This window comes from Semicossyphus pulcher, unplaced genomic scaffold (assembly GCF_022749685.1).
Source record: "Semicossyphus pulcher isolate SPU_LCO1_2020_fin unplaced genomic scaffold, fSemPul1.0.p SCAF_22, whole genome shotgun sequence".
Lineage (NCBI taxonomy): Eukaryota > Metazoa > Chordata > Actinopteri > Labriformes > Labridae > Semicossyphus > Semicossyphus pulcher.
In genome coordinates this window covers 14,055,684-14,069,377 of record NW_027211696.1, presented here as the reverse complement: position 1 = coordinate 14,069,377, position 13,694 = coordinate 14,055,684, and the positions used below count along the sequence as shown (strand labels likewise).

At 41.0% G+C, this 13,694-nt stretch overlaps 1 protein-coding gene across 1 annotated transcript in view; it reads right to left on the bottom strand.

Annotated features, from left to right (window-relative positions):
- The window catches only part of pcsk5a (proprotein convertase subtilisin/kexin type 5a), a 39,240-nt gene extending 27,823 nt beyond the window's left edge, over nt 1–11,417 (bottom strand). Inside the window, exons 1-9 of the mRNA XM_069673874.1 lie at nt 11,409–11,417; nt 9,408–9,512; nt 7,652–7,705; nt 7,532–7,591; nt 7,247–7,390; nt 5,507–5,583; nt 5,169–5,257; nt 4,905–5,077; nt 4,549–4,755 (exon numbers count right to left, since the gene is read on the bottom strand). Coding sequence (XP_069529975.1) covers nt 4,549–4,755; nt 4,905–5,077; nt 5,169–5,257; nt 5,507–5,583; nt 7,247–7,390; nt 7,532–7,591; nt 7,652–7,705; nt 9,408–9,512; nt 11,409–11,417 — 918 coding nt within the window. The remainder of the gene's footprint in view (nt 1–4,548; nt 4,756–4,904; nt 5,078–5,168; nt 5,258–5,506; nt 5,584–7,246; nt 7,391–7,531; nt 7,592–7,651; nt 7,706–9,407; nt 9,513–11,408) is intronic.
- Nucleotides 11,418–13,694: the final 2,277 nt, after the last annotated feature.

Genomic DNA, 13,694 nt, shown 5'->3' with positions numbered 1-13,694 from the left:
GCCTACAGTTAACAAGACGAGGTCAAAACCTAGTACATGGCTGACTGCATCAGGTCAATGTGCACTTTGTGGGCAATGTGTTACAAGGACTGTCCTTATATGGCCGATGTAAACGTGTTTGAAAGCAGGTGCGCGCTGCTGACGCAGGTGAGGACAGCAGACCAGCAGCGGAGGAGCAGCCATGCCTACTCCCCGAACAAAGTATCCAGAGCCGTATAGACAGAGAGTCGTGTCAGTGGAGGTCCAATATCCGCCATGATCCGCCATTGCCATGTCGCAACTCTCTCTCTCTACGGCTGTGAAAGTACCGTTACTCATTAAGTCAGTCAGTCACTTACTCAGTCAGTCACATACAGACCCGTGTGTAGGGCATCATTAGCTGTCATTAACCTGTTATCTTGTAAACTGACAGATCTGATCCCATTTATTTTGGCTAGCTAAAATACTTAACTTAGTGTTCAATAGATTAGTTATATCTGCATTAAAGAATGGACAGGCAGAGGGCACTTGCTCTGGCTTTGGTGGAGGGTGAGAGGCTGTTCCCAAATACATTAAACACATGGAAACAGAGATCCGTGTGGGGCCCACCTCTCCAGTCATCCGATTACCTCCTACTCGTATACAGTAAACCAGCTGAACGTTAATCGAGTAGTGTGACGTCGTTTTAATGAACAGAGCACCATTGGAAAGAGTTTTATACGGATTGAAGCACAGATTTTATTTTGAAGGAGAGTTGACATTCTGTTATAACATGTCTAAATAAGGCTGTATGTGTTGTGGGTAATAGTACATTTAGACAACGTCCTTTGGAGGATAATGTTAGATACTGAGGAAAAACGTTTATTTTTGTCCTGTATTTGTTGCACTTCTTTTTGTTTTACTTCCTATTTTTCCCTGGATGGTAAGCTGCTCTTGTCGCTCTTTCCACTTTCATCGTTCTTTTAAGTATTTCAAACTTATTATCATTGTCAGACAAAATATTTTAAATGCTTTTTTATTTATTTTCATGCAAAAATCTTCCAACTCAGGAAGAAGTGTGCAGAGAAATATGTGTGTAGTTGCACTTGCAATATCTGCACAGCGGTCCAGAAGAAATGTTTAAGACGTGCCTTACACGATTAAAAATGATCCTCGTCTCTTCCAAACAGTGAGGTATACAGCTTACTAATAAAACACAGGAATCATATCAGTTTTCAGTATTTGCTGACCAATGCCCAGGAATGTGTATCCAGGAAAAACAGTCTAAGTGGTGCGTTCTAGAGGACATTTATTTTGAAAATATTAAACTCTATTTTCCTTTCCTTACTTCTGATTCCTGTTACTATCTGGCAGAGTACTATTTACCTTATCTCAGGGGTCTCCAACCTTTTATCATCTGAGAGCTACTTTGAAAAAATCAAAGTGGCTACTTGCATTACGTCGCTGTAATCGCTGGTGGCGCCCCATCCTGATTCTTTTGTCGCGTGAAACGTTGCTACCACACACGGGGCACACACACTTGTCCTTCACAGTCATGAATATAAACTTGCTTTCCCGCTCCCCGTGGTAATAGTTTTCTGCTTTTTCTTGGCGTGTCCACCTTCACTGTCCATCATAAATCTGGCTAAACGGGCTTGCTAATAAACTCCTCGCGTTAGCTCAACTAGCGTACAGCATAACTAACCCGACCTGTGGATGGAGGTTGCTGTAACATTGCTGTGATTGGTTAGGTTCAGACGTTGACAAACTTGTCAGGAGCATCACCGTTTTTTATTGACAGCTGATAGGCCCTAGCCTATTATGTTGTATTGAAAGGGGGTGGGACATCTGTGTATTTGATTGAAGTTAAGGGGGAAGCGGCTTTCAAGGTGCATTTATTGTCGCCGGATTTTTTGTACAGAGTCTGTGAACCTCTCGGCGAGCTACTAAAATCCAGGCCACGAGCTACGTGTTGGAGACCCCTGCCTTATTGTATTACGTTAAACTGTATTTGATTTATATATTTTGTAATAATATCTTATAGTTCTATCAGGTTTTTTAAGCCAAAATAAAATAAAAAAGGAAATTACATTTGTTTCTAGCTGGTGTGATGCGAGATCTTCCATTAAGACAAAACAGAAAATGCTATATTAAATTGACGTCGCATAAATCAAGCTAATGGGTTTTTGGAAGTGCTGTTAAAGGTAGCAGAGTTTTGCCAACTTTGCATGATTGTGTTGTTGGCATGTTGTCAGCTTTGCTAACAAAGAGACTGTGAGGAAAGAAAAGGAAAAGCCGTCAGTAAGCCCGAGGCCAGAGGAGCAGCTCCCAGTGTTCCCCGTGTTTCCTCTAATGAGCCGCCCACTCCGCTCACCCGTGACTCCTGCAAATTGCATGAAATGAGAGAAACATCTACCGCACTCTGCCCTCTGACTCCATATACACATCCTTTATATCACCTGACAAATATATGATTGTCTACGTAAATAAACGTGTAAAGTCAACACGCAGGTGTTACTTTTTCATTTATAACGTTTCCAAAAGCACCTACAGTGAACGTGATTACATACGGCATAATTACGGAGTTCCTTCCCCGGTGGGTTTCCAAGCACAACACAACAACCGCTGCCAATCAAACGAGCCAAAACAAAGTAGCAGTGTGTGATTATGCATTCCATAGGAGGAGATCTCTGCTGACTTTGAGAAGCCTGTGATTGGGCGATATTGTCGGTGCTGGCAGGCGACTGCAGGCCTCTTGAGTGGCTGACAGGATGTTTACAACAGTTTCAACTGTATAATTAGACTAAACTCCATGCGGATTTTCCATTAGCATTTAGTGCAATGAACTATGAGCTCCAAAAATATTTAAGTGAATGGCACAAAAGCCACACTCATGAGGTTTAAGTAAAACAGGGTCAGACCTGCTCAAACGTGCAAATTTTGCAGTTCTACCATTAAGAAAGTTCATAGTGAGTCTGTCTCAGGCATATTCACTTGATTGACAGATGTCTCAGACCATCAAACTCAACCGCAGAAGTTGACGCTTGCTTGCCCACGACGCTGCTCCCCCCCCAGCATCCCCCCTCTCTTCCCTAATGTGTGTTTTGTGTCTCTAAGCAGCTGGCAAGACGCTACAAACACCCCTTAAAGTAAAACTAAAGTTCAGACTTCATCATAAAAAAAAAAACGATGCAAAAGTGATTTTCAGATTTGCTGTTAAAATAATTTTATTATGAGAAGAAATGAAAAGATTTTGCAAATCTGTCAGAAACGCTTCTCCAGCCTCGAAGCTCCTGGGAGAGAGAGGCTTATAAGTTTAGAGACTTGAAGGCAACAAAACCAATAAGAAAACACGCAACGTAACTTCTTTATATTTTTAATCTCTTTTTCGATGCAGCAAAAGATTTACTAACAGTTCCCAGAGCTGATACACAGTACTTCTATTTTACATTCTCAGTTTTGTGTATTTTTGGATTAGATTAGAACATTTGATATTTTATGACTCCTTAAATTTACAATTTATTTTATGAGCCTGTCATAGAACAATGTAACTTGATAAAAAATTATGGGGGAAAGAGTTATTTCCTTGAGCGAAAAGCTCCATTTAACCCGAGTAAATATCAATTAATCATTTGTTTATTATTGGAAACATTATCTTAAATCATTTAGCTGGTCTGTCAACAGAATTCAGCTCACCTGCTGTGAAATGATTAAAAGATTCTCCAGTTTGCTCCAGCAATTAATTAGAATTATTGATTGGATGACTAATTTAACACTTGATTAGTTGTTTATATATTTAGCGCAAAGTTCTTTTGAGGAAGTGTCTTGATAATTATGATGAATTTATCCAGAAATTACAGACCTGTAAAATGATGTGTTGCAAGTTCATCTTGTCAATCTTTGACTGTCTTACAAACACATTTAAAACGCTACTGCTATATGGGTTAAAGTGGTCATCTCAAAGATCTCAGTTTTGTTCTCTTTGGCGGCACCTATGGCGAGAAACGGTAATTGTGGGAGCACACTTCCCACATTTTCACTTATTTTTGAAGTTGTATCTGTAGTCATCGATCTTTTCTTTGTTTGTTCAGCCATAGTAGATTACTGTTTAGACCGGAAAAGCAGCCGCTTAGCTCAGCCTACCCTCTCTGGCAGACCAACCACTGCTGGGTGATGGAAAACGCGTCACTACACAGACATTTATTTAAATATAAATATTTGAGATTATTATTTTTAAGTGTAGTTATTCGGGGCGTGGTTCATCTGTGGCTCGGTGGTAGAGTCGGTCGTCTCTCAGAGGTTGGCGGTTCGATCCCTGACTGCTACAGTCACACGTCGAAGTGTCCTTGGGGGAAGACACTGAACCCCAAGAGATTGGCACTCAGTGTTTGAATGTGAGTGTGAATGTGTGAATGTGACATGTAGTGTAAAAGCACTTTGAGTGGTCTGAAGACTAGAAAAGCGTGATATATGTGCAGTCCATTGAGCATTTTGTTTTACCAGTTTTTACATTGACCTTTGATTTTATCTTGAAATTTGCATTTGATACTTTTGGTACTTAACAATCACACAGAAGGTGATTCTACTCACCACCTCCTCCGTCTCCCCTCCACTGTAAGCTGCAGCCAGTGTGGAGGAGCACCGCTCCAGGTGATCTGGCCGGCTTCCACTCAGAGTGCTGCTGCTGATAGAGATGGTGTAAATGCTGCTGCTGTAGCCGTCGCAGGAACAGTGGTCGCCTCTTCGCCCTCCGTTCCCCGACGCCCAGACAAAAACGGAGCCCCTCCCATGCCGGCCCTGAGATTAATTAAGGAAGCAGACAGAGGTGGTTAATTTATTAATGGTATTTACACATTGATAAACAGAGAAAGAAAAGCCCTTGAAGTAAATAAACAGCCGCAGGTAGGACACAGAAAAACAAACTTTTTCTCTTTTATTTCTCTCACTTTTTTGATGCCGTTCTGTATCGCAAGATGAGTCAGAGGCCCGGGTCCCTCCAAAGTGGCCCCATCATCTTCTGGTCCCCAGCTAGCTAAGTAAATATCAATATACTGAGGTCTAAAGCTCAGAGATTGGGCCTCCACAATGTCGGTCACCTCTCCATCCAGCATACGGATGCCTACACATACAGGAGTAAGTGTGATAAAGTTTTGGATCAATTACACACATTTTGTCCTCCAGAAGTCTTTCACTCTCACACAAGGACTCACCGCCTATGCGTGCGTGGAAAGCGACTCCAACCGTGCACCCAGAGTTATTTGCAGCTGCGGCAACCATCCCTGCACACTGAGTCCCATGGCTTTCGGAGAAAGGAGGAGAACAACAGAACACGAGGTTAGATGCATATTCATGAAGGGAAAGACGGGCTATTTCCGTCTATTTCCGTCACATCAAACCAGTGAGAAGACAGAATTCAGACCGGATAATTTTGCATATCCATATATGCATGTAATTACTGGAAAGAAAGAAAAGCATGCATGAATTAAAGTTGGGATTGTGATGGGAAAAGGAACAAAACAGGTGCCATCGTGAAATAAGAATTACTCACTAGTTGGAAGCATTGTTGGAATAATTCGGAGAGGGATCTTGGTCCTGTCCGTTCACATCATGACTGGCAAGAGGATCCTGAATTACATGGATAGTAAGAAGCAGCACATAATTGACTTTATTCATACGGCAGCCATTTTCCTCTGACATCATGCTCAGAGTGGGAAGCTCATATTGTTATACTTCTGTGTTCCAGTTTGTCGTATTGAATCTGACAAATTATTATCATTTCAACACTTCCAGATTGATCTGCAGCTAAAAAGACAACGACCAGGGAAAGTCCTGAGGAATATATAGGCCTATATTTTAAGCTTAACATCATATTTGATAACCAATTAGCTACCATCATCCTAGCTAATATGACCGTTAGCTAAGAGGGAGCTAAATGTTAACGTCGTATATGATACAACAGGGAAGGCATTTACAGACATGACTTTTTGAAAACATATTTGATAGTTAGCTAACATCAGACAAAAGCCTCATCCTAGCTAACATTAACGTTTGGTATTAATTTATGCTGACCATAAAACACTATCAAAAGGTAATGTTAGAATTCAGCCACTTCCTAGCTAACAGTAATATTAGCAGGGTAGTGGCCGAATGCTAACATTATTGTCTGATGTTAGCTAACTATCAAATACTGTTGTCTTTAAAGTTATATCTGCTAATGGCTTTCCTGTCATATCATATAACACTTTCAAAAAGGTACCGTTAGCTATTTAACTACTTCCTAGCTAACAGTAATATTAGCTACAAAGTGGCTAATCGCTAGCATTAGCTGTTGTCTGATAGTAGCTAACTATCAATACTGTTTTTAAAGTTATGTCTGTTAATGCCTTTCCTATCGTATCATATAACACTTTCAAAAAAGGTACTGTTAGCATTCAACTACTTCCTAGCTGACAGTAATATCAGCTCCAAAGTGGCTCATCGCTAGCATTCGCTGTTGTCTGGTGGTAGCTAACTATCAAATACTGTTGTTTTTAAAGTTATGTCTGTTAATGCCTTTCCCATATCATATAACACTTTCAAAAAGGTTACGTTAGCTATTCAACCACCTCCTAGCTAACAGTAATATTAACTAGGAAGTGGCTCATCGCTAACATTAGCTGTTGTCTGATGGTAGCTAACTATCAAATATGTTGTTTTTACAGAGTTAAGTCTGTTAATGCCTTTCCTATATCATGTAACACTTTCAAAAAGGTACTGTTAGCATTCAACCACCTCCTAGCTAACAGTAATATTAGCTAGGAAGTGGCTGAATACTAACATTAGCTGTTGTCTTCTGGAAGCTAACGGGTTATCAACGGGTGTTTTCAATTGCTCATGAAAATAGAAATGGTGAAATCATAACAATTGTCAGATTCCCTCAGTTCAAACAACTTTCAACCTAAAGACACAACATGACAATATTGTTAGCATTTGAGCTTCCCACCATGAGCGTGATGTCAGAGGAAAACGTCTGCCGAGTCAATATGGTGAGTAAGACGCTGGCGGCTATTTGTCTGTTTCATCAGACAAATCACAAAGAGCATTATTCACCAGTCCACAAGACAGTTAAGTGGATCAGACGTTTAATGTCCATTCCAATACTCTTGGCCGGCCTTTCAAAACCTTTTGGCCCAAAAGCTCTGCCTGCAATATCTGTCTCAGCTCTGCGCTCTTACTCTAAGAGCTCTGCCAAATTGCTTATGATTAATGTCCCCTTCCCGAGAACAGCGTCCCATCCCAGGGCACTTACATAATTTGGCTTCAGATCCGGATGCTCTCTCTCAATGCCATCATCTAGGACAGACACCACCACACCCTTCCCAGTGTACCCCCTCCTCCAGGCCCCCGCGATGTTCATGAGAGACTGGCAGCCTTTGGATTCATCACTGCAGTGCTGTGGAACAAACAGTGGGACAGCAAATTTAGCCCTTAGGAGTAAAGAATAAATCAGAGTCTATTTTAGGCTCTGTCTGTCCGGGTTTGTGTGTCTGTGTTTCAGAATTTAACTTAGTAAAGGAAAACAAATTGTGCTCACAATGTACCACAGACTGTTCCACACTGAGTCATTGAAGTGCTGTGTCCGTGTGCGGCTGGACTCAGGACGAGCAGAGGGGAGGTGTTTGGTCTTCATGTCAGTGGAGTAGATTTGACCGGCCATGGGGCTCCTTTTTACTCTTCTCAGGACCACCTGCTGTTGAAGCCATTCCACCTTAGAAGGACACACAGGGTTGTACAATTGTAGACACCATATAAAGTGTTTGTGTCAGCAGGATGGTCAGTCCACTTCTTTAATCCAGACTGAAATATCAATGGATTGTCATGATGTTAGGTTGAGTCATTCGTGGTCCCCAGGGGAAGACTTTGATGACACCCTGGTCATTGCACATAGAGGAGAAAGGTCTGCCTGAACCCATCACAATTGTCTTGGGCAGCACCAAACCAGCTGCATGATCAAAATCTTTCACTCACCTATTCTATCTGCAGGTTTCTATTGTTTCACGTAGCGACATCTAAAGGATTTCAGAGCTCTGTCGAAAATAGAGGTGGAACGAAATATCGATATGGCCATATATCGTCGTCCTGACTCGTGTGATACAATTATCAATAGGCTGGCGCCAAATATCGCTATTTTAATTTACAAGTATTTAGCACTTTTAATTCACCGTGTCACAAATTCACGACTCCTAACGGTGAATGGAAATTAACTGGCCAAAGAAGAAGAGATGCTGATTTGTTTTTACAGTTGTTAGGAGGACTAGTTTGGCTGAACATGGGGAGGCAGGCGCATACATGTAAAAGGCTGAATTCCTCCAAACAACTTTACATACCGGTAAATCATCAAAAGATAAACACAGCATAAGAATAATACTCCTTTCCCATCAAAATTAGCGTGTTGACGCAGGTTTTTCAGACCCGGGAAGACCCGCTAATGTTGCCGATTGTCTCTTTTCCCATTGCCAGTGGAGTACACTGCTTTTGGTCTCTTTTCTGCTGTGTCACCGTCTGACGTCACAAACGCGCCAAGGTTAGTAAACAGTGAAGATGTTATGGTGGTTAGGTCTTTATTACTCATTCAGTCAATTTATCAAACTCACAGACGATTTTGGAACGATGTTCTAACGCTGCTTGGATGGAGAGGGGCGGCAGCCTTGGCTGGAAAGGGGACGGAGGTTAGAGTGTCGACCCGGGATTTGTGTTCCCATCATTGCCGATCGGAGCCGAGGCGATAATTACCCAGGCATTTTGACCAGTGGGAAAGCGGCTTAATAGAAAATAGGCCCCATTTTTAGCTTCATGTAGCTAAAGGGATTTTGAGAACGCTAATTTGCACATAGCAGAAAGATGTGAGAACTGTCACAAGAGGCAGCAGGTTTCTCCGCACTCTAACACACCTGATTTGAATGATCTGCTCGTTATCAACCAACTGAAGCGCCTCAGGGGATTGGTAACGAGTGAGACATTCAAATCAGGTGTGTTAGAGTGCGGAGAAACGTAAAACATGCAGGAAGGTGGCCCTCCAGGAGCAGGGTTGCCCACCCCTGCTCTACATCCTATAAATTAGACTGGTGGTAACCTGACATTTAATCTAAAGCCACCAGCAGCTTAAATTTCTCACCTGAGAAGGTAACTCTGCTGACCTTTACTCTTCCAATGAGGCTGATATTTGTTAACTGTTGGAAACACGAGATTCACTCAGCATGATTTAACTTTTCATCTGCCACTATACTGTAGTTTGTGTTTTATAGTTGTATGCGTGTGTAGGTTCTTGATGTGAGGAGAGGAGTGTGTATAAGGGATCAGAACATTAATGAGTGTGCTTATGTGTTTGTTTGTGGAGGAGGGGAGGTGACATGATGCTGATTAATAATCCAGCAGAGTCCTGCAGTTCTCCTCATATCCCATTACTATACCTTGGTCTCCTTGGCGAGGCGAACAGTCACCTCATTGTTGGACACAGCCGACCGCGTCGCTGTCTCGTTGTGCTGAAATCTGTAATAACTCCTCAGGTCTCCGATCTGGTGAAACAGACATCACATCCTCTAAATTAATTTGGTTTTTTAAGGCGTGTTGCTTGTCCTGCTCTGTCACTGCACTAAACAGCTGTTAAATTATGAATCTGTCTTTGGTGTCTTTCATTAAGGCGGCTACCTTACACCTGTGATAGTTTTTCAGACGGTGGCAACCTGAGCCACGAGACTGGAGCCACACAGCTGCCAGTATGTGTGTGTGTGTGTGTGTTTGAGTCCATAATGCCATGACGTAAACAGATTTCTTTAATATATAAGAAGAGGAGCTCTGGGTGATTTCTGTTTAATAAAAAAGTGTCACAGGTGGGCCGTTTCCTGTGACTGACAAGTATAAATTATGCTCCTAATTTAATCCCTGATGTCTCTCATGTGAAATTAACTTTTGACTCTTGACCTCAGCAATATAACGCACAGTTTCTTTCAGCTTCAAAGGGTCTCCTCTGCTTCATAACACCCGCAGAGAAACATGGACCCGAGACCTGCAACTTTCATTACAGCAATCCTCAGGGAGCACTTGTGTTGGCTTTTATGGCCCTGCGCTCTATAACTCGCCCCGTTTTATTTATTTGCTTTATTATTTATCGATTTTTCTTTTTATTCGGTCATTCTGTGGGTGTATTGACAAGTCTGGTCTGATTGATTTCAGCTTTTTTAATTTCCTTCTTGTACATGATTACTGACGAATTATTTGCAGCCTATTGGAACAGCAATAAAGTGCTGCATCTTGGTTCCTGGAGGTTTAACTGTTTGGATAATTAATATTATATGGTGCGAGTTAGAATAATGAAATGGAGGAAAGAGCTGAGAGAATAAAGTTTGATTTTTTTTGGCAGCTTTGTATCCTTCTCACGTCCCAGACATCCCGACAGGTTTGTAATGTAGATGAGCAGCTGCTGACTTTTGATATATAACTTCCTCAGAACTCCACGAGAGTAAAAACATATTCAGTCTGTATGATAAAGCTTTTATTTTACTTCACTTTGCAGCAGCATAGAGGCTCTAACAGCTAGGTTTATTACCCATCATATCGTTCCAGACACAATATCATCTGCAGCTGTATCTATCAGCTGGATTTTCAAATATGATCAAGGCTTTCTTAAAGACCAACATTACTTAGCAGAAAGAGAATTGCAAAAACAATGACAGTTATTGTACTAAATCGGACACAAAATACAATTTATGTTATTACCCAAGATGTATATCTGCAATAAAATAGTTTTACTTGATATCGTAGCTGTGGAAGCCTCTGATTAAATGTTTTATTACATTTTTTAAATGATTTCAAACATTATTTTCCAACAATCATAAAACAGTATACTTGATTTTGTCTGCCTTGTTTTGTGTCATTTTAAGCTCCCGTGAGGAACTTTCGGTTTGTGTTGATTTTGGCGCCCCCTGTGGACAAAGCTGTACCTCTTATCTCTTTGCCGATTTTGTCCTGTACATGCTTAAGTGGTGGTTTTTAACAAAACATCTCATCCTGCTTTGTACATCACTTCACTTTACATTATTGGCTTGGAAAATGTAAACAAAGGCAGCGTGCAGTTTAACGCTTCATCTGACACCTACCCCCCACCAGCAGTTTCAGGCATTAAAAATAAATATATAGAAATAATCAATCTTGTCGGTGATGGTCTGTTTGCTTTTGTAGCTCATATAAATTAATGAGAATTAATTTCAGTCTGTTTCATAACCATGGAAAAACTCATCACAGGAGCTTTAAGTTCGACGTCTTTCGATGGGATGTAACCTTACCTGTTGTCTTATAGGCCTCACACCTTAACATATAGGGGCACTCTGAGCTCCCCTATAGGCCTACATCACTGTGACAGACTGAAATATCAAAAAAAGACTGCTAGGTACAGTAAGCTGGGTCACACCTACCTGTCCCATATTAGTAAATCCATATTTCTCTGCTATCCTGTCGACAGATTCAGGGTCAGCTCTTATTCTTATCGCCCAGTCGTTTGTGTAAATTGTTGCATGACAAAACTGGAGGAGAGTCCACATCCACAGCGCGTAAAACCGCTCCATCTCTGCAGGGATAAAGACGCTTCCAGTAATTAGACGGTGCCCAGGTGTTCCTTCACGTTCTCCTGCGAAAAGTGTTTCTCATAGCGGAAAATTAACTGTCATAGATGCTCGGGTTTCATCAGATGTTGAGCAGAAACGGAAGGATCTTTGGCGGCTGAAGTTGTCAAGACTTGACTCTCTTACACCGGGAACAATCACCTATCAAGTTACAGCTTCACCATGGGAGCCAGGTATCAACTTTTGTGTGTCCTTTGAAAGGATCCGACCTGTGGCAGCAGCCCGGAATGTGCTTCCGGTGCAGCTTCGTCTGAACGTTGAAGCTTAATTAAAAATGCCGTTTTTATTCCAAACTAATGGCCTCTTAAACTGGAAAAAAAACACCGCAACATATCAAGAAATGGACACAGATAGAAATATAAACCGGCAAATAGACGGCAGTGGAATGCGACAACGTACATTTAAGCTAGTTTACATTTGTTTATGTAGCCTCGACTACTTTGACTTTACTCAAGTGTTAATTTTATGCAACCTATAACCTCTGCTAACGTCATATCAGAGAACAACAAATTAATTTTTTTTTACTTCACGAGACTTCTAACATCTTTTGTTACTGGTTTTCAGATTTTCATTCCCTACCTGTCTATTTAAATGTGAAATAATTACGTAGGCGGCCTATATCCAATACTTTGAGATTTTACTGGTATAAACTGAAGGATTAAATTTAGTTCACCTCAACCTGCTACAATAGGAAAATGCTGCGTATACATCCATTTATCATTTAGCAATCTAATATTGTGATATTATATTAGAATAAAAGTGCCATTTTCTAAGAATTATACTTTCAAGTGTAAAATACATTTAGGCTATGGGAAAATACTGCTGTGCTTGCATGACTTGTACTTTACCTTAAAGCTCCTGTGAGGAGTTTTTCACTGGCTATGAAACAGGCTGAAATTAATTGTGCTCACTCTGTATTACCTACAAGAGTTAACCAGACCATCAGTGACAAGATTGATGATTTCTATATAATTATTTTTAATGCCTGAAACCACTGGTGGGGGGTAGGTGTCAGGCAAAGCGATTAGCTGCACGCTACCTTTGTTAACATTTTCCAGGGCAAAAATGTAAAGTGAGTGAAACATATGACTGTTAAAGAAAGCAGGATGAGATTATCTGTTAAAAACCACCACTTAAGCATGAACAGCACAAAATCAGGAAAGAGATCAGTGGGACAGATTTGTCCACAGGGGGCGCCAAAATCAACACAAACCAAAAGTACCTCACAGGAGCTTTAAGTAGGCCTAAATGATCTGAGTACTTATTCCATCTCTGGTAACAGCATTTTTATGTGTATGTAAAGGAAAAAGCAGCCTGATTGTATTGATCTCTGTAGTCACTTTTTATGTCAATATGTACAATCTATTGAAGTACACAACCGCACACCAAGAGTTCTGTTGGAGCACATTCATGTTTTTCTCCACTTCAACATGTGATGGGTATTACACCTCGTCACCTCCTTGGCCTGAGGGACCTGCGTTTAAAGCCTTACATCCTGAGCCCAGGGGATGTTTTAAGCATTTTGCAGAGGAAATCATATTTGCCCGCAGGCAATGGATTTTTTAAATTCTGTTTTTGGCCAAATGCCTCTCCCCCTGGCACCACAGCAGTCTCTGTATTGTGAGGCGATATCACTGCATTTAAAAATTCACTGCTTTAACTGGGTCAATCTGAAGCAATCAGAGAAAAATCCTTCATGGTGTATAAGAAGACCATCAAAATATTCTTATATTTTAATCTTTCAATTCTGCACAGATGGGGAAGACTGGAAAACTGAGTGGTGATAGATGATTGTGTCAGTGGATTGTAAAACCACCCACAGCATGTGGCCTGTGTTAGGCTGCAGAGCAAATCAGTACATTTTTGGGACTTTTGCCTGTATATTTTTATCATACATTATCAGAACTATTTTAAAGGAGTAGTTCCAGTAGCTTATTTGCTTTCTACCAAAGACTAGCTGAGATATCAAACTCACCACTCCCTCTGTACACTAAATATGACGCGACAGCCAGCAGACGGTTAGCTTAACAAGATATTTCGACATACATATAAGCCAAAATGAATATTAACTTTAAAATC